This window comes from Thunnus maccoyii, chromosome 22 (assembly GCF_910596095.1).
Source record: "Thunnus maccoyii chromosome 22, fThuMac1.1, whole genome shotgun sequence".
Classification (NCBI taxonomy): domain Eukaryota; kingdom Metazoa; phylum Chordata; class Actinopteri; order Scombriformes; family Scombridae; genus Thunnus; species Thunnus maccoyii.
Genome location: NC_056554.1, coordinates 25489571 through 25510732, shown reverse-complemented (window position 1 = coordinate 25510732; position 21162 = coordinate 25489571). Strand labels below are relative to the sequence as shown.

The window sequence follows — 21162 nt, the reverse complement described above, 5'->3', positions numbered from 1 at the left end:
AATAATGGAATGGGAACAGGTGACAAGACACAAGGGCAGACTGGGAGCTATTGGCTGGGAAAGACCTTGGGAACAAGGCAGGGCTAATGAGGATGATGCAGGGCAGGTGTGAGGAGGAGTACATGAACACAGGAGGAGCGAAGGAACACATAAAGGAAACACTGAGCAACCAAAACCCAGAACACACAATGCTCAAACTACAATCCAGCATATATCAAACTGTCCCAGAATACAAAAAACCTAGGTACACAACACTACAAACCAACTAATAATGTAAGAAAGACTTTCAAAGATAAGTCAGATAATATAAACGAGCAAAACCAAATGACTCAATGGACTAGACAACATAAGTGTAACACAGAAAAACCAAGAGGACAAAACACAAAGAGTCCCAAAACCATGAGTCCATGACAAGTATGTGTAATTTTCCTCAGTCCATACCAAATTTGTTAGGAGAGGCAAAGAGAAAGGCTGACCCTGTCAAAAGCCTTCTCTGCATCTAATGTGAGGATGATTGATGGAAGAGTACTCTCTTGCATGGTTCATTATTGATTTTTGTGTATTTTGAATACTCTCTCTAATTGGTGGTGGATCATGGAAACTTTATGTCATCAGTTTTATTTATTTATCATGTCAACAGCTTTCAATGTCACCTATTCATGTGTCAGTATCATGATGACCTTCAAGTTTTGCTTACGGTGTAAACAAGAAGAGTTTGGTCAGTGTGTCATATCACAACTTTTGTAAATGGATCGGATCAGTTTTATCTGAAGGTGGCATCAGAGGGACAGAGGGACAGAGGCACAGTGTCAGATTGAAACTAACATCGTTTTCTCCTCCTGTAAATTGGGTTTTTTACTGAACATGCCACAGGAGGCAGATGCTTCCCGCTGCTGACAAAATACTCACTATGAGCAGACTCTTTATGACTCAGCTTAACTGGATAACAAATGAGTTAAAGCTGGATTTCTCTCTGGCTGAAATTTCTCCCCCTCCCCTCATTCAATACTTCCTACATGACAGACCCCTTTGGTGAGCAGTATTTTCCTTGTCTGACCTACAGCCCAGCAAATGAACATAATTACAGTATGTATGCATGCATGTGTAACAGAAGTCTTTCCATAAAACATATACATCAGAATTAAATTTATTTGCAAGACAGTTTTTGTGCATACAGCACAAGGAATTTGCTTTGTTGTTGTGGTTCATAGCAATTAAAAATATACACAGTAAGAGAAAATATTTACCAGAAAAGTCAGGTGAATATAAATACAATTTTATAATACAGACAAATATATTCTAAAGAAAAGGAAAAAAAGAGCAGCCGATCACCTTCTCAGCGCAGCAGATAATACACTGCAGTCTTCCTTTGCCCTTCACAGCTTCAGCAGTGTACCAGGTGGTGATAGAGGAGGTGAGGATGGACTCAGTGATGAAGGTGTAGAAGTGCACCATCAATGATTTTGGCAGGTTGAACTTCTTCAGCTGCTGCAGGTAAGTACATTTTCTGCTGAGTCTTCTTGGTGAGGACTCAGTGATAGAGGAGGTGAGGATGGACTCAGTGATAGAGAAGGTGAAGATGGACTAGGTGATGGAGTTGGGTGGGGCTGAGCTCTCCAATGTCTTTGTTTCATCCACACTGACTCACCAGATCGTCAATCTGATGGATGATGTTCTCAGTGTCTGCTCAGAGTACAATATATTACATTTTATTACCAGTTGAGTGAGTAATAAATAAATGAACAAAGACAAGAAAACATAGAAACATAGAGCACATCTATTGTTGTACAAAGCTCCTGTGCTGCCACCTGCTGGCTGCCTTTTATCATTTTAACACTCAGTGTTCAGAGTCACTAAACCACACTCTTTTCTTTACAAGAAAGCAAGGAGACGGTTAAAATATTGACATAAAGTAATGGAGTTACAAAAAATGGTGAACATATCCTTTAATAGATGTAATGTCAGGATATGGATCAGTTAATTAATGTTGATTAATGGAGTTTGGTGGTATTTCTACATCAGGACTGAGCTCATAGTTTCACACTGAACACCTGAAGCCTCCAGTAATGAACCCAGTTTACACACAACCAACTGGAAAACCGCAAAGCTTTAATGTGAGGATGATGAAGTGGCGACACCTGCTGGACAAATGTTGATGATGCACTTACATGGACAGATTCAATGCAAGTGATTCAGGATATAAATTAACTTTCTGTTCATTGCCATCTGTAGTTATTTGATTAATAAAGGTCACATTATTAAAAACAGAAATTATAAAGGTTTATTATGAATGTCTCATCAGTCACATCTGTTCAGTCCAGAAGTGATGCTTTGTGGTGACAGATGTGATGATGTCATGGTAGTCATCATCCAATCCCTGCTCAACCTGGAGACGGATGGGTCATTTCCTTCAGTAAGAGCTGGTTGCTGGCTGTCAATCATCCACACCAGAACAAACCTGATAGACAGACAGACTGACTGACTGACTGATTGATTGATTGATTGATTGTTTGATTGATTGATTGATTGATTGATTGATTTATTGATTGATTGATTGATTGATTGATTTATTGATTGATTGATTGATTGAATGATTGATTGTCAGTTGCTGTCTGTAAGGTGAGTGAATGATTCAGAGTGTTACCTGTGGACCTGTGTTGATTTAAAGACGCCATGATGAGAGAGGAGATGAAGTACGGACAGAACACCACTAGGTGGCAGACCAGTCTGAACACAAGCTGGAGAGGAGCAGAGGCAGGGGCGGGGCCACAGAGACAAGGGCGGGGCAACAGAATAGGGGGCGTGGTTGTTGAAGTGTCATATTATATTATTAAAAATAATGCAACATGACACTTAAAAGGCTACCATAACTCAATTTAAAGATTTTAAACATTTTATATACAACAGTATTAAGGCCTTGAACTATCATGAAATAATGTCATCTTTTCAGACACTTTGCTTATTCTACTTCAGTCTGCTGCTGCCCAGTTTCCTCTGAAAACCAGTCCAGTCCCTCAGTACCCATGAGGCATGTCTATGGACGATATTTTTGGTCATAATTAAAATTAAAAGTCCAAATAGAAAATCAAAAGATATCAGATTAAAAAGATGATTATTTTACTACACTATTAGGAATAACCAGGCCATAATTAAACTTAAAATTTGAAAAAGCAAATTTAAAATGTAAAATTACAATTTGAAAGTGTAAAGTGACAATGAAAAAAGTGAAATTTCAAATGCTAAAGCTTAAATGGAAATGATCAAACTGAAAGCTTAAAATGTAAAGATGAAATTTAAAATTTCAATGGAAATAAGAAAAGGAAAACATCAGATATGAAACTCCAAATGGGAAATGGAAAAGCTGAAATAGAAAAAACTAAATTAATTCACCACTGATGATTTCCTGATCCTGCACGTTTAAAACTTGTGTGTTGTCTTGAGTCATGAGGTTTCATACAGAATTAACTCTGAAATAACAGAATTAAAAAGTGCTTCAGTGGTTTTTGCTTAATCAGTTGAAGCTCAGTGTTGGAAAAAGACTATTTCTGTTGGTCTTGACTCAATCTCAGGCTCATTTGGACTCTTTACTTTGAAAATAAACATATCCCTTTATAAATATCCCTGATATTGATTTCATAGGTATTGCTCAGCCCTAATGTGCATTTGTTTTGCTGTGGGAAGGGTTTAACCCTTAAATACTGTTCAGGGTCATATTTGACCCATTTTTACATTTGAGAGCAGTAAAAACATCCTGAACACTTTTCATTTGGCCTGAAATTTAATGAATTCTCCTCATGTGACCCAGAATATACAAAAATGGAAATATTTCAACTTTTTAAAAAAACATGTTTTAAAAACATTTTTGTGCAGCTGATACATATTTTTGTAGAATGTTTCACCCATATTTATTACATAATTAAAAAATCACCATTCAAAAATATTATTGCATTCTTCACATTTGATATAACTCATTGAAATCATCATGTTCTCCTGTTTTATGTATGATTTGACCGTTATATAGTGTATATAGTCTACAGAATAAACTCTCTCTGCTCTCTGAAAGCTTCATTAAGGCTTAATCACTTAATCATTTATCTGTGACCAGTGAGGTATTTATGAATGATTTGTGCTTCACTAATTTACTATAGAGACTAATTATGATTTGGTGTGAATGCAGCCTTAAGCAGCATCAGCTCTTCAACGCTGAAGCAACGGCGGCCGCTCACAACTGGAAATGTAAATTTACCAACATGACACTAAATCTACACAAGGTTTTATTACTGTAGAGTTAAACTTTAGAGCTTAAACAGAATCACATCAGTCTCAACACGGTCTCTCAACATCAACAGTCCCCCTGCAACAAGTTCCCTCTATTTAGTTCTGCTTCACATTAACGACTCATCAATTATCAGCTCGTTCCTGATTCGTTCCTCAGTAACTAGGCACAGTTTCATTTACATTTAATGATCAACACAATTATTTACTCAATATTTGATGTAAAATAGTTTATTAATAATGAGTTCATATGTCATTAAACTGGTGTCATTTATAAACCAGCAGCTGTGGTGTAATACCCTTTATGACCAGTAGGTGGCAGCAGACTTTAAAGAGGTGTTGTTTCAGGTGCAGATGGGAAGATGGAGCATGAGTTTACTAATATCGATCAATAATCTGCTCATGATTACTTGTAATATGTCAACAAATAACATTATAACCAATATTATCTGTACAGTCTTATATTTACCTCTTTAATCACTGTATTTACATTTTAAATGACAACAATCATTTGCAGGTATTTAACAGTTCTATAGACATTTTACAGAGACAATGGTGCACTTTGGTAAAAATTGTAAAAAATGAACAAAAAAGTTGAAAATACTCAGTTTCCAGTGTGTCAAATGATATATTTAATATACTAGTTTTTTTTTCAATATTTTCCTAAAAGTAGCTGCTTCTTCGAATATTTATTTGAAAATTTGTATAATTTGGTAGTTTAAAGGAAATGTACTCATTACAGAGATTTAAGAAACAACCTAATATATGAATATGTAGTTCGACACAAAACAACACTGAAAACTGAGTATTTTCTGTCAGTTAAAGAATTGTCACAAGTCTAATTTAAGATTTTTGCAAATTAACAACAACATATGAACCAAAATAGAATTACCAACAAACTTAACATTTTTTGTGTTTAAGATGAAATTCCTGATGTGTGATGTTTAAACCAGGAGATGTTTTACAGACTTTTACAGTCTTCTTCTTTCCTTCATGTTTCACTGAGTAAAGAATCTAAACTCTTCACACACTCTGTGCTGAAGCTGTGTGTGTGCAGAGTTTCCGGCTGATGATTGATGTTCCTGCTGTTTATAGACAGTGGTGCGATTTTTGTATGTTTGATATCGGTGCTGCAGAGCTACAAACACACAGATAGTCAGAGGTGTGTGTTACCCACAATAAAACCAGAACAAGTCAAATTTTCCATCTGACAGCTTTGTGAAACCCACAGAACCACATGAAGAAAACAACAAACAAGACCAAAGTTTATTCTACATCTTATTGAAGACGTTTTGCTGTGAAACACAGCAAGTTAATATATTATTATTATTATATTAGGAAATATTTGCAGCATGAGTCTAATTTAGAGAGAACAACATGAGATATATAAAATATGTATAAAAAATGAATGTACTGCTGCCTGAGGGGCTCTGGAGACCAGTAACAGGCTAGCTGGACATCAGTGGTTGGACTGGTGTGAAGATGTGGAGGTCTTCCTCAGTGAAGAGTAGACAACCTCTGGCTCTGGTGGACACGCTGAACACACACAGATAAAACAATATGAGACACAGTTGTAGAAAAAACAACTCTTGTACAACATCTACTGGTGGTAACTACAGTTGGTTGAGGTCAGGGGAAGATCTTAGTGACAGTTCATGTAAAGACAAAGTTTCACTGCAGGTCTGTGATGAGATGTGAACTCTGGGCCTGAATTCATGAAGCTTCTCAGAGCAGGAAATCTCTCCTCACTGGACAAAAACTGACACATTTTCAGTCCTAGTTTCAGGAGAAGAAGTAACCCAGGAAATCACTCCTGTCTGAGCTGATATTTAGCAGCAGCAGAGATGTTTGAATGTTTGATGACAATAAAATCATTAAAAGATCCTTTAAATGATCCTCATTTCATTTGTTAGTCTGCAGGATGCAGAGAACACCTGCGGTCCCCATAAACCCTGATGTCCCCACAATGTCACATTTTTTTACATTGAGGAAAATGCAGCTTTGTGACAGTGATGTTTCTGTCAGAACCAACTACTTCAGCTGTAATAAATCAAACTTCATCATTGATGTGCCTCATAAAGATAATGTGCATGACGAGGGACTAAAACTTAAACACCATCATGTCCCCCTGCTGGATGACTGCTGTATAATGACAGAGATCTCAACAGATAAAATATGATATAATCAATAAACAATCTTATCTATTTTTCTTTTTTAATGAGAGATGTTTTCATTCAGGATGCATTTCTCAGCACTGTGTGACATGACAGAAATAACTTTTTCCCTCTCTTGTAGGGGACACATGGAAGAGAAGATCACATGTTCTTCATGTGTCAAAGTCAGTTTTAATTAACATGAAGACTACTGTTGTAGCTGCTGGAGGTGGAGCTAGTTTCAACTACTTTATATGCAGTTAGCTAGTTTAGTCTAGTGGTTCCCAACCTAGGGGTTGGGCCCCTCCAAAGGGTCAGCAGATAAATCTGAGGGGTGGTGAGATGATTAATGGGAGAGGAAAGAAGAAAAAACAAAGTTCTGATACACAAATCTGTTTTCAGTTTTTGGACTTTTTCTCTAATCTTTGATTTTTGCTGAAATATTGGATCATTTGAACATTTATTGAAATGAAAGCATGTGAGAAGTTTAGAGGGAAAAATCACTTTGGTGGAGCTGTTAACAACTCATAGACATGTTAAATGTGACCCCGACTACACACTGCTTTTTGTAAGACGTCAAAAGCCAAAAAGGTTGGAAACCACTGGTTTCATCTTTAACAATGTGTTGTATTTTAAAAGCTTGTTATATTATCCATTGTGTCAAATCTTCATCTGAAAAGTAACTAAAGCTGTCAAATAAATGTAGTGGAATAGAAAGTACAATATTTCCCTCTGAAATGTAGTGGAGTGGAAGTATAAAGTAGCATCACATGGAAATACTCAAGTAAAGTACAAGTACCTCAAAACTGTACTTAAGTATAGTGCTTAAGTAAATGTACTTGTTGCTTTCCACCACTGCAGTCTACTAGCTTATTGGCATGTTTGTAAAAATTATGAGCTTTAATTAATTTTGGCATAATATTTTTGCATATATAACATTAATCTTTGTTATTTGCTTTTACATATAAAACCTAAGCTTTTTTAAAAATGTGGTGCTGTTTTCTGCATTTTGAAATCCAGTATAGTTTTATATTATTTATATTTATATAACAAAAAGAGAAAATTAAACACATCATCATAATTTGTCCTCTGCAGCTCTGAGTGTCTTAAAACAGGGATGTCACATGTCTCAAAGTCGGTGTTGAACCTTCATAAATGACTATCTGTCCAACTTTGAGTATTTCTAGTCTGAGGATCATTTTCAGCTCAGTTCCAGGAAGTGATTGTGAGAATCTGAGAAGTTCACGTCCTGATCAAATCACACATCAACCCACCAACGTGACCACCACTCTACCTCTCTATGTAAACACTACTTCCTGTGTTGACTGTAGATGTGGGTGTTGGATGTATTAGTGAGTTGAATTGTCCAACGTGAAAATAGTTCAAAAAACATAATTCCTTTCAAAATCCTCAAGTGACTGAAAATACAATATAAATTCATACATTATTCATACAGCAGTGTAACTTCTGCTTCCACTGTAGTTGACATGTCATGTGTGATGTAATTGATAGTCTTAAATCAAAACAGTTTCAAGAATACGACTTTTAAAATGATATCTGGTAATTCACGCAAAATATGTCAACATTTCATTTCAACAGCATCTGGTAATGGAGCTGTAACTTGAGGCTTTGTGGTAAGACGAGTGTCTCTGTAAAACCATAACTGGTTCGGACGTACTAAGTATGCAATCAGGATGTGGTTAGCTTAGCTTAGCATAAAAACTGTAAGCAGGGGGAACAGTTAGCCTGACTCAGTTCAAAGTTCAGAAATAAAGACAGAAGAGCAGCTGTACCTTTCCTCTTGTTTGATTTGACGACTATTTGTCCATAACTGACGTCTTCTGTTGTTTTCACTGCTGAGTAAACAGCAGCTGGATCTCTCTCTGGAAGATAAAATACATTAATATTAATCAGCACTGTTAGTATACTGTGTTTACTGTGAGTGTTAGCACCACTACTCTACTACTGTAGCACATGTAAAATAAATCATGTAGCATTATATCAAGATTTAATAGCCACTAAAAGGCGGACGGTTTACAATTTTGTTTCTTCTTAACAGCACTTCTTTGAAAGACAAATGACCAAGTGTAACTGGAAAGTTTTTATCTGAAACAGGAAACTGGACGACCACAGAGCTGCTCGCTGCTATTAAATCACGTTTGCACTTTGACCACAAGGTTCAAAACAGACAAACACATTGCAACCACCCAAATCAGTCTGCACTAGTGAGAAACCTCACCAGCTTCAGAGTACACTTGACTGGAATCAACATGAAGAAGTTGTTGCTGTGGTTTTATATGCAGTGCTAAAAAAAAACAGCAGAAGACACACAACCAAGGACCTTTGTTCTGCTGAGTCCATCTCCTTGTTTATATTCTACCTCAAACTTGCTCTCGTGCAGAGAGTTACTTTTTAATGATCTATTTCTATTCTTTGTATAATTTTTAAACTCTGTTGTCCAAAAACTATTAAAAACACGTCAGTGAGCCACACCACTGCACTGAGCGACATGTTCCTTCATTATGAAGAGTTTGATCATATTAGTTTGTTTAGAAACGACCCCACAGACTAACAACAGCAATCATATTTTCAGTCTCCGGAGAGTAGTTCTGTGTAAGGCAGATGCCACAAATGTTTCTTAAGTTTTACAATGTACAATCTAGTACAACGTCCAGAGGTTGTGATATGTAGCACAACAAGATGGGGAAACTGTGAAGAGAATCAAATTCTCGCGCATGCTCGGTGGCATCTGCCTTACACAGAACTACTCCCCAGAGACTGAAAACTTGATGACTGTTATTGGTCTTTGGACCCATTTCTAAACAATCTAATGTGACCAAACTGTTTTCCTCAGCTAAAATGGGTATTACTATAGAAGAGGCTGATGAAAAATCATTTGATGTGTGGAGGTCAGAAACTAAGATGCTGTCACTTCTAACCTTCTACCTAAACTGAACTGTCAATAACTTAAAAGCTCAACATAGAAGGCATAACATGACAGACTGAGTTAAGGGTAAAAAAATGCCATACATTTGATTTCTAGTGGCAGTTTTTCCAGTTCAATTGTGTCTTCCAACAATCACCATAGGCACCATAGGAATACAATTAGCTTGTTTGAACCCTCACTGGCTTCCCACTCTTGAAAAATGCCAACTATGTTGGAAAAAATATGACCAAAACATGGCCAGGAACTGTGAAGATGCTAAAAATGTTGGCCATCTTTTGTCTGTGACAACTTTAACAAACTATTTTCTCTAAAAGATTTTGGTGGTGTTGGTCCACAAAGAGGAGCAGCTGCCCATTACCCTTATCACTTTAAAGGAACATTTCAACATTTCAGGAAATACATTTATTTTCATACTTTTGGTGAATGAGATGAGATGATTGATATTAATGTCATGAATGTGTGTCAAGTACGGTTAAATATAGTCAGGATGTAGTTAGCTTAGCTTAGCATGAAGACTGTAAGCAGGGGGAAACAGTTAGCCTGACTCTGTCCAAAGTTCAGAAATAAAGACAGAAGAGCAGCTGTACCTCTCCTCTTGTTTGATTTGATGACTATTTGTCCATAATTGACATCTTCTGTTGTTTTCACTGCTGAGTAAACTGCAGCTGGATCTCTCTCTGGAAGATAAAATACATACAAAATACATTACTGCAAGTACTACAACTGATACTGAAGTACTGTTAGAATATCTACTGTAGTACTTATCATTATGCAAATAGTATTCAGACTTATTTATAGCACTACAATCAATTATGATACTACTTTTGTTTAGTTTTATAAAAGGACATAATGAAAAATTGTTAACTTATAGCAGCAAACATCAGTTCATTGCTGAGGACAGATGTTTTAGAAGTACAATTTACAGTTTTAAAGTTTTTTTTTCCTTAACACCACTGCTGCTGTGAAAGAGACCAACACAAGTGGCAGGTTTATTTATTTTGGTAATTTATTAAAATTGGAAAACTAAATGACCACAGAGCTGCTAGCTTTTTATTAAAAGAAGCACCACAAGATGAACATGTCAACTTATCAGCATGTCACAACTTACAAGATTGTTAACTTTAAAAATGTTTATTAGTGTAAAATCTAAGATGCATGAAATATATGTATGTGAGCTGAGTATATGGATGTGTGCTAATATGCACATGTATAAACTATTTAGATTTTGTTTTGCAGACTTTCCTCTGCAGTGAAACATGTGCAGGACCAACTGTCTTTATCAGAAACAGGAAACTGGACGACCACAAAGCTGTTAGTTTCTGTTAACTGATTCACCACAAGGTACAAAACACACCGTCTAACACATGAAGCAAATCACACGTTGTCATCAACCAATACAGACCAAACTACAGTCTGAAACTCCACAGATTAAAGAAAATTACATTTGTTTTGTTTAAATGTATCATGAAAACTTATCAAATGTTCATATAAGTGTAATGTAATATTAAAAGGTTTATGTTAATGTACAAGGTTCAATGTATGGAAATGTAAAAATGTGAAAAGATAAAAATGTGCTCCCCACCATGTACAGATGGTGGGCAGATGGTTTCTGCAGGTGTTCAAGTGTTTTCAAGACAAAGATGGTTTCAGGTTAGGGCTAGGATCAGACATTGTGCAATTTCCCTCCTTCCAAACTACACCTTTATGCTCCCTGAACAACCTTGGGAAGATCCTCTTAAGCTGAACCCTAAACAGAGATCACTTATCTCCATGATCTATGGTCAGCTCAAGTGCGGGAGCAGGAGCTGAGCATGGAATTCCAGCCCATCCTCACAAGAAAAACAACAGTATAGTTAAAAATTCCAGCCGGCAAAAACAACATATAGTTATGTTTACCATCTAGTGGACATAGTAATTATAATCCAGGGAGGTAACGCTGTTCAGGTGACATCAATATAAGGTGACTTCCTTATCAGGGGGAGGCGGGTAGGGGGGATGGCTAGATACTTAGCAAAAGGTGGCAAAGTGGCCTTTGCTGCAGGAGACCACTGTTTGCCTCCCACTTCTAACCAACAGGGGAAGAGAGAGGCACAGGAAAGACACCATGTGTCACGGTTGATCAGGACTGTTTTTTCCCTGCAAGAAGCAGTGTATTTCACTAGAGTTTTGCACTGTGATTCGCCATGGCTCAGGTGTCCAAACCATGATCTTTCCCCAACCCAACCATCATTAAATTATAAAATGGTCATATGGGTTGTTCTTTCCTCGTCCGTCCTCTAGAGGATGCTGGAAACACTCATATATGCCATTTTGCTAGTCACTGGAAACAGACCTATTCTGTTGTTTTGATATTAAGATGTGTTGAGAATTCACAGAAGACGGGTGGGAAGGGGCTATCACAAAGCTATCACTCAGACAGTTCAAAGTTCTGCACACGGTTCATTTTTCTAAAGCCCAGTTGTGTGAAATATTTCCAGAAGTAGAGGACAGGTGTGACAGATGTCATACTTCTCCATGCAACTTACAGTACAGTGACAGTAAGTCATGTGTTCTATTCATGCTCAAAGTCATATTATTTTTTTGGTAGGACTACTTTGAAATTATGTCTAAAATATTTCAGGACCTTCAGAGCTGTTGTCTATTTACCTCTTAATGGTTAGACAGTTTAGTTTTCCCATTTTGTATTAGCACAACCCCATCTTGTACTCTGGTGGAAATCTAGTTGAGCCCCATCCATTTATTAGTGGCTTCAGGGTATAATGTTTATCTAAAACTGGAAAAGATCAGGTATGAACTGATAGGTAACTGATAGGTAACGGTACCAAGGACATTAGCAATGCAAAGGAAAAGGAAATTATGGAAAATTTCATGATTTTATTAAATAAAGAATTTCTCCCAGAAAATGAGAAACTGAAATTAACACAACTCCAGAATAAAATAAAAAATTATATTTTGATGCTGCTAAAAGGGCCTTGATATGATCCAGAGCAAGACAGTTAGAAAATGGTGAAAAACGCAATTGTAAAAGAAATAATATTTCAGCACTGAAAATAAACAACTACATTAGTACGAATCCAAAAGAAATATCAGAACATGTTGGATAATTTTGACAAAGAATCTAAATTTGGACCAGAACTGTGAACAACCTATTTTACACTGTAAATTTGTGGGAGCCTTGAAACACATGAGAACTGGAAAATCTCCTGGAATTGGTTTATCCACTGAATTTTACTTATGCTTTTGGGATGTTATTAAAGTCCCACTTATAGGAAGGAGATGATAACAACAATGAAACAAGATTTAATCAGTTTGATACCGAAACCAAACAAAGATTCTCTGGAGACTGATCACACTCCTAAAAGTGGATTATAAGTTTTTTTTACATCTGTATTTCCTAGATGTTTAAATGTTAAATTTTAAGCCTAATTGATACAGATGAGGGGAATATATGCAACATTCTGCTGAAAAAAACAGTCAAATATTTAGGTATCGATGTAACTAAAGATATGTTAACCAGGCAACAATTTAACTCTCTTCCTAGACTTAAAAGGACAAAAAATGTTATGAATATGTGGCTTCAACGTGACCTGTCTATTTTTGGCCATATGAATTCTGTATTACCAATAAGATTAAAGAAATGCATAACAAAATTTTACACAATACATATCCAACAAATCTATATTTCTCCAAGTTTTTAGATATTGAAATAAAATGTAAATTTTGCAAAGATGAACCAGAATCTATAACACATTCATTTTACCATTTTACACATTCAGTTACTTTTTGGTCTCGAATGGAATATTATATATTGTGTAAAACTAATCACTATTAAAGTTGAGTGTAAAAATGTCATATTTGAATGTGTTCGAAATAAAGTTTGGAAAAAGATGCCGACTATCTATCTAGCCATCCAGCCCACCTCCTCCTAACAAAGAGATGTCACCTTATATAGACATGATCCGTGTCATGGCATCTGATAATGATGTGGATGGGTTTACATTTGAGTTACATGAAAGCCTGGTGCATCTCATACAGACGCTAAAGGGCGCCTTGTGTGTCAGTATCAGATGCTGAGGCGTCTGTATTTGATGTTCTGATACAAGTGCAACACATTACCTCTATTCCGTCTGATTGGCTGTTGTTGGTGACGCAATATTTTGATGTCACTGTATGTAATGTCATCTTCTTCAACTTGTAATTCAGCAGCTGGAATGAAGCAAACAAACAAACAAACAAACAAACAAAAACCAACAATATAATTATATAAGACTATAAGAATCTTGAAGGACATTTAATTTTTTAAAAATGTTTGAAACTGTAGTTTAAATTTGTTAATAATTTGTATGGCAAAATAAATTTTGAAATATTAACATGAACATAAACAGGAATTTAAATAGTAAAATGTCATCATAATGAAATTTAGTAAACGGGTGTCAAATATTTTTGGAATAATTTGTTCTCAAAAATTAATCCTAAAAGTCAAATATTCATTATGAAATCCAGAAGTCGTGTCTGACCTTTAGGTTTCCTCCGAACACATCGTCTCACCAGTAGAACCAGTAGAACCAGTAAAACCAGAACACAGACAGATGGAACAGACCACAACACAGGGAGATGAGGAGAGGTGGATGATGAAGGAGGAGAGGTGGAGGAGGGAGGTGAAGTATAGGGCGGTGTAGGTTGAGACGTGGTGGTGGGTTTCCCTAAAAGGAAACAAAAATAATTTTAAAAAATGGAAACATTCACTCCTTTTAATGTTCAGAAAGTTATACGATTACTGAGATTGGTGCAGTTCATTAGATGTTAAACTTCATCTATGTTATTTAGTTGTTTCCAGGGTTGTAAGCGGATTGATTCAAATAATATGTGAAAACGTAATACACTGTTGTTGTTGTTGTTTTTACCTGCACATAAACACATAATTTGTATAATGACTTTAACTTCCTCACCTGTGACAGTGATCCAGCTGGGTGGAGACTCTCCATGACTGCTGCTGTGACACTTGTAGAGGCCTTCATCAGACTTGGAAACATGGTGGATGGTCATGTGACCTGCAGGCTCAGTCCTGATGAGGGAGCCATCTTTATAGAAATCAGCTGGAAGGTTAGATGTCGTTGTTTTACAGTGCAGAGTGACATCATCTCCCTCCATCACAGGGAGGACAGGACTCTGCAGGATCACTGATCCACCTCAACACAGAGACAAACTACAGCATTTCATCATTTACACTCAGCTTCATCAATACTAACTCCACAGTCTGATCTTACCAGTGACAGTGATGTTGATGCTGTTACTGGTTGCTCCCTCTCTGGACTCACACCAGTAAACTCCACTGTCCCAGTGGGTTGTTACAGTGATCCTACAGGAGGAACCAGCTGCTTCTCCCCAGTCATCACACTCAGCTCTGGTTTCTTTGGTTGTGTTCCTCCTCAGTATCCATCCAGCAGAGCTGTCGTCATCACAGCTCAGAGACATAAACTGTCCTTTAAACAGCTGAGAGCTGCTGGGACTCACAGTCAGAGAGGCTGTGAGGGTTGAAACGACAAACCGGCGATTCTTTACATTTTTGTCAAAACTGCTCACAAAGTCACACCACAGAAAACTGTTGTAAAAAGAGTAGACACTTTGGTGCAGTCAGTTTTATGCTGTGTAGCACATACAATAGCACATCTCAAACTGTAAAGATGCTCTGTTACAGAGTTCTTAAGCAACATGGAATGTACCCAACTCTCAAAGACAATTTTAACAGAACTCCACGTGTGAAGACAAACAAAGTTGGAAGTAAGTAAATCAAGCTTTGTTTATAGAGCACAAAAATAGAGTTACAAAGTACTTCACGGTTACAAAAAAGACGATAAAAGCATTTGAATAAAGAGTTACCACAAACACAAGCAAAAATTGAGCTTTTTCTAACTGTCAGACTTCCTGCTCTGTCCTCAGCTCTAACTTTCCTCTCAGGGTCTCTCAGACAGAATCAGCGGCTTTCAGACTGTGATAGAGGAAGTTTACTAACCTTGGTTTGTTGTGCAGCACAGCAGTGAGCTCAGAACTAAAGAGAGATGACACAAACACAGAAAATATGTCTCATTGCAGACGAAAGCTTTGATTACTTAACTGGCCTTCAGTTAAAGTGAAATGGAGGTGAGGTAATGCAATCATAACCAGAGCAGGTTTTCTTATTCAGTCCACTGTATCAGGAACTTTTGCCTTTTGAACTATGAAGTGTGAGAGCAAATTACGGGTTATCATTTTATAAATCTTCGTCTTTTAGTCTACATATCAACCTGCTGTGTTTGTCTTTAAGCGGACTGTATGCAGGCTACTCTGTTTAACATTTAGTTTACGTTGTACTTTTATCTGATCCAGTAATAAGTCAAATCATAGTCATGCAGATTTCTATGTCTCTGTCATGTGTTGCTCTGACAAACCTTTAGAGGACAGTGTTGTTGGTTCTCAACTGAATGTGAGAGTAATGTCACTTTGTCATTCTGGCATAAATGTTTGTGAAGAAATCCTGCTCCTAGGTTAGTTGAACTCTTGACCCTTGCTTCTATGTGAGTGTTGTTTGCTGACCCCTGGGGTACTAACTGTGTGGATCATGAGATACCAAGACCAGCTAAATTTGAAGTTATTGACTGACCATCAGGTCTCTGTGAGATCATCTATGACATACTTGTTTGTGAGAAGGTGTAACAGTTTTTGGAAATGTCCTTTTAGGGACCTGACTGTTTTTAGCCTTGCTTCTGTGGAAGGGTATCAAGCTGTGTGAAGCTGTGTTTGCAATCTTTACAGAAAGGGCTGAACAACATGCTTTCTCTCTCAAAATACAAGATAATTGTGTTTTTGTATTTGGCTTCAATGTGTCAATCCTAGAGAAAAGGGGCCACATTGTCATGTGCCAAAGAGAGTTTCTCTCCACAAACATACATGACATTCGTGTAATTGCTACTGACTGTGTAATGTATTGTATAGTGTTTACAATTGCTTCAACAAGTAACAATGTTTAATGCTTTCTTTATATTTGTGTTTTTAAGCAACGCTGCAAAAATGTCCATGACATCTGGATTAGCATCCCTTTAGTTATTGTTGAGCCTTTTCTCATTGCAGCTGAATTCTTTTTTTGCCACCACATGAGCAGGATTGCTATGAGAAACTGGTCTGTTGATCAATTCATAAAGTCTTCTGGAGGAAGTTTTTACAGACTGCTGAAGACTAAAGAGGAGAGAAATAATGTGATACCTTCTAAGACGGTGTATAATTTAAAATAACTACACAAGTCTTACAGCTATGTGTAATGGTAACCAGTTGTGAAGTGCTGTGCAACGACTAAACCTCACTCCCTGACACCTTAAGAGACGGAATAGTGACAAACTCTAACACCCATGAGTTTTTGCCTCTCTGCTAGCGTGTCTGAGGTCATGAGCTCAAGTCCAGTGCAGGATTGTGTTTGTCTACACATACACATGGCATTTATTCTCAATTCAAATAACAGGAGCAAATTTACATCATTCTCAGAAAAACACGATGTCACTCTGATAGAAGATAGAAAATTGCAGAAATTAATTTAATTTAATCCTGCTGAGTCACACAAATACTTTGGCTTGATGACAGGCTTCTGTTCAAGATTCATTTTCAACATTTAACCCAAATTCCCAATTCTTTGCTGTCCAGTTCTCTCTGAAAGCACTTTGAGTGTCTCAACAACATAATAGATATGTTAAAAAAAGGTCATGAAACACAAAAACACACAGATTCTACTTACAGAGCAGAGACTGCAGAGATGTTTCCCTCATTTTCCTGCTCAATGATTTGTGTTCAACTCTTTCTGTTTGTGCCTGCCGTTAAAACCCGCCCTCTTCCTCCTCTTTTGGTACTGAGACACTGCAGCTTATTTGAACAGTGATAAAAGTTAGAAATGATCTTACACATAAAACAGAGATTCAAATTAGTAAAAAAAAATCTCTAAATTATATTTTAAAGTGTCTTGCTTTCAAATGAGAACAAAACAAAATAATTGAAGAGATTAACCAAATATGTTTTTTTTAATAAAAACATAAAAGATGTCTAAAGACTAGAATATAAAAAACAAAGCATTCTTCTCTTTGTCATCTGATGGAAAGAAGAAAGGACTAAGGCTGCGTTCAGACCATAGACTATAAAAAAATATGGATATTCACCATGACATGGTTTGGGGACTGCCGTTTTGAAGATTTGAGTTTAGTGATTTGACTGTCGCCATCTTGGATATAATGGTTGCCATATTTGACTTTTGGAGCCAGAAATGACTGTACTTGGATGAGAGATTGGAGCTGGCACTAGCGCTAGCTGCTAGCTTAGTTAGCATGGAGTATTTACAGTCTATGGTTAACTGTGATATTGCTAATGCTAATGCTAATTTTCACTGGCAAAAAATAGGCCTAAAGCTAGTAAAACAACATGTACTTATTGGAAAAACTGAACAGCCAGTTCCTCAACGTGCCTTTATCACAAACAAATACTGAACCAGATTTTTTATGTGACCAAAATGTTACAATTAACTTTCATGAACTGAAAACACTGAAATAGCAATGGCTACGTCTATAGTCTGAATCTGGGGTTAGGCCATGGTTACAAAACGTAATCAATGTTGTCGCTTCTGGTAGCGCTCCGGAGCTTCCTGCTTGGTTCAGACCAAAACGGCAGTGTGACACTATGGTTCAGGGTCTTCAGTAGTGGGGGCATGTTGTTTAATATGATCCAGGAAGTCACCCACCACATCTAGGGCTAAAGTCTCTTCAAGTGCCACTGACTCCTGCTAGATGACCCCTCCAACTGACTCCCATTCGAAAAGCCTCGATTTCTCTTTAGAAATATTAAGTCAATCATATTATATACTACATATTACAACAGGGTTTGAATAGTGACTGCCTGATCCATTGTTTTTTGCAGTAACCCTGCAATTGACCGTGCATGTCCATATATGCATGTGCATGTGACATCTTTTATAGTGCACTGGAAAATAGGGCTGAAAACCACTGTGTAATTTGAACCCTGTTTCGGCCAGTCACTATGGTCTCGATCTCTAAATTCAGGCCCTCTAATAAGTGTGCTGGTGGTCATTTAATATTTTTGAGAGAAATTAATTTGATACATGCATTAGAACAAATGTAGCTTAAGCAATAACTAAAAAGATTTTATTATAATGTATTTATAGTTCAGCTTGTTGACCACTCAGTGTTTTGTGTGTTCACCTGGTCAACAAGCTGAACTGTAAATAAACACTTTATCAGGACAAGCTGGTAAATGACACCTTTGCTGACCACAACAACTTAAATGAACGTTTCTGTCTGATCGAAGTTGACAGTTGGAGGCCCAGATCTGCAGCTCACATCACAGTGATGCAGATTCTCATACATGTGGTCCAGCTGAAAGGAAACAACGAGCAATCTACGTGTCTGTCAGCATCTGTGTTTTTAACCACAGAAACATGGTCCGCTACATTTACTATAAAACTACCCCTCCTTCATAGGTTTTGTATTCTTGAGTTCTTTGTTTAGCTTTGAATAATGAAAGGAGGTATATATATATATATATATATATATATATATATATATATATATATATATATATATATATATATGTATGTATATAAAATATGTAAAGTAGTGCTTTGCTCTGTTTTGTGAATCCTTTAGAATTTGCTCTATTTCTGCATAAATATGACCTAAAACATGATCAGGTTTTCATGCAGGTCCCAAAACTAGATAAAGAGACATCAGTTAAACAAATAAGAAAAAAACCTCACACTTGCACATTTATTTATTGAGGAAAATGATCTAATGTTACATAGTTATTTGCGGCAAAAGTATGTGAACCTCTAGGATTATCAATTCATTTGAAGGGGAAATTAGAGTCAGGTGTTTTAATCAATGGGATGACAATCAAGTGTGAGTCTGGGAGGCCCTGCCTTATTTAAAGAAGAGAGATCTGAGTCTTCACTATCAAAGTCTGAGTTTCACAACATAGGTTTGTGGAAGTGTGTCATGGCTTGAACAAAGGAGATTTCTGAGGACCTTAGAAGAAGAGTTGTTGATGCTCACCAAGTTGGAAAGGGTTACAAAACCATTTCTAAAGAGTTTGGACTCCACCAGTCGACTGTCAGGCAGATTATGTACAAATGCAGCACAGACCCTAGACTCTTTTAAAACAAGACAAGGTCAAAACCTAGTATATGTCTGGTCCATGTATGGTCAATGTGTGAAACTGTGACCAGTGTGCTACAGTGACAGTCAGTGGTCGTGTCTATAATGTGAATTCCTGGATATTAAATGTTCATTTGTGATTTGATGTGATTTGACAGCATTTTGAGTGCAAATTCAGGAGGCTTATCTCCACCCAGTTAAAGCAGTTACAGTCAAATCAAGCGCAACTTCAGAGCAGCCGCCTCACACTAACCTGATATAACAGCTACATGAGTCTCATGTTTTACCTGCAAGACTCGTATTTTAAAGCTTTTGTTCATTGTTTGTGATGTGAAAACATGAAAGAAATAAAAAGATTGTGTCCTGGTATTAGGTCAGTTATAAAATCCAGCCCAACTGTCAGCCTGAGAGTCAACCACACTGAACGGTAGAGGAGGAGACGCTGGTACACGTCTGTTTAAACAGGAGTTTACTTCACTGTATTTAACATCAGAGCTGAGAGCATCAGCACTCAAAGCAGAAACACAGTCACTCTGCATTGCTGCTGTCCTCTGCTTAGATCATTTTGCACCAATTCAATTTGAAAGAGCAATGGCCAATGAGGAAACTCACTGGGCTGGCCGACCAATGGTGTAACTTCATCACTCATTCAGTCACTCATGGGCAGCTGCTGTTATATGGCTGATCTGTGGCCGGTCCACCCAAAAAGTGCAGTCCAAATTAAATATATTAAAGTTCAACACCATTGTTACCCTCCCCAGGAGTGGCCGACCAACAACTCTCACACCAACAGCAGGCTAGCAACAGTCTGGGAGGTCACAAGAGACCCCAGGGTAACATCTAGGAAGCTAAAGGCCTCTCTTGCAGTGGCTAATGTCAATGTTCATGAGTCCACCATCAGGAGAACATTGAACATCAATGTTGTGCATGGCAGAGTTGCAAAGAGAAAGCCACTATGCTCCAAAAAGAACATTACTGCCATCTACTGTTTGCTTAAGACCACATGAACACGTCAGAAGGCTATTGGGAAAATGTTCTGTGGATGGATGAGACCAAAATCAAACTTTTTGGCTTGAATGAGAAGTGTTATATTTGATGACGACAAAACACTGCATTTCAGTATTTCAGAGGAATAAGATATATCAGGCTTTGATACACACACAATACTTGTTAGTAGATCAGTTCATTGTTGGTTTGGATCCAAATATGAGATTTGATGACAGGAAGAAAAATATAGAAAGTCACCAGACATAACCTATAAACACCTAGAAGTGCTGACTGTGTTCTTGTATTAGTTTGATATTGTACTACTGGTACTGTACCAATAATACCAGCACAGGTACAGTACTAGGTTTCTGTACTGGATGCAGAATGTTTATTGTGTTTAAGTAGTTAGGAGGTGTAAAAGATCATTCTGTCATCCTACTGACTGGTAAACACTTTTTTACTGACATTTAGTGTGTCATAAGTGAAACTGCCTCAAATACAATCCAAAGACCTTCAGTGTACACAGGTACTGAGCTCCAGGCGGGGTTGGGGGTTTTGGAGAGGAGTGAGGTGCTTGGACCCCTCCTTGTGAATTCAGATGTGTGTATTTGTCCCAGAG

At 37.2% G+C, this 21162-nt stretch overlaps 1 protein-coding gene across 1 annotated transcript; it reads right to left on the bottom strand.

The window, feature by feature from the left end:
- Positions 1 to 5685: 5685 nt before the first annotated feature.
- Positions 5686 to 17195, bottom strand: LOC121889663 (low affinity immunoglobulin gamma Fc region receptor II-like). The gene is made up of 9 exons (XM_042401816.1): positions 17138 to 17195; positions 15389 to 15424; positions 14643 to 14900; positions 14325 to 14564; positions 13893 to 14078; positions 13492 to 13581; positions 9963 to 10052; positions 8222 to 8311; positions 5686 to 5811 (listed from the first exon to the last, which is right to left on the bottom strand). The coding sequence occupies exons 1-9, from the start codon at positions 17166 to 17168 to the stop codon at positions 5735 to 5737; spliced, it is 1098 nt and encodes a 365-aa protein (XP_042257750.1). The 5' UTR covers positions 17169 to 17195; the 3' UTR covers positions 5686 to 5734.
- Positions 17196 to 21162: the final 3967 nt, after the last annotated feature.

What these genes read in the sequence shown, in the direction of transcription:
- LOC121889663 (XM_042401816.1), bottom strand. Translation starts at nt 17,168, where the DNA reads ATGAGGGAAACATCTCTGCAGTCTCTGCTCT. An exon ending in GCCAATCAGACGGAATAGAG is followed by an intron (nt 10,053 to 13,491) that starts GTAATGTGTTGC and finishes TTTATCTTCCAG; the next exon opens with AGAGAGATCCAGCTGCAGTT. An exon ending in CAAATCAAACAAGAGGAAAG is followed by an intron (nt 5,812 to 8,221) that starts GTACAGCTGCTC and finishes GTGTGTGTTCAG; the next exon opens with CGTGTCCACCAGAGCCAGAG.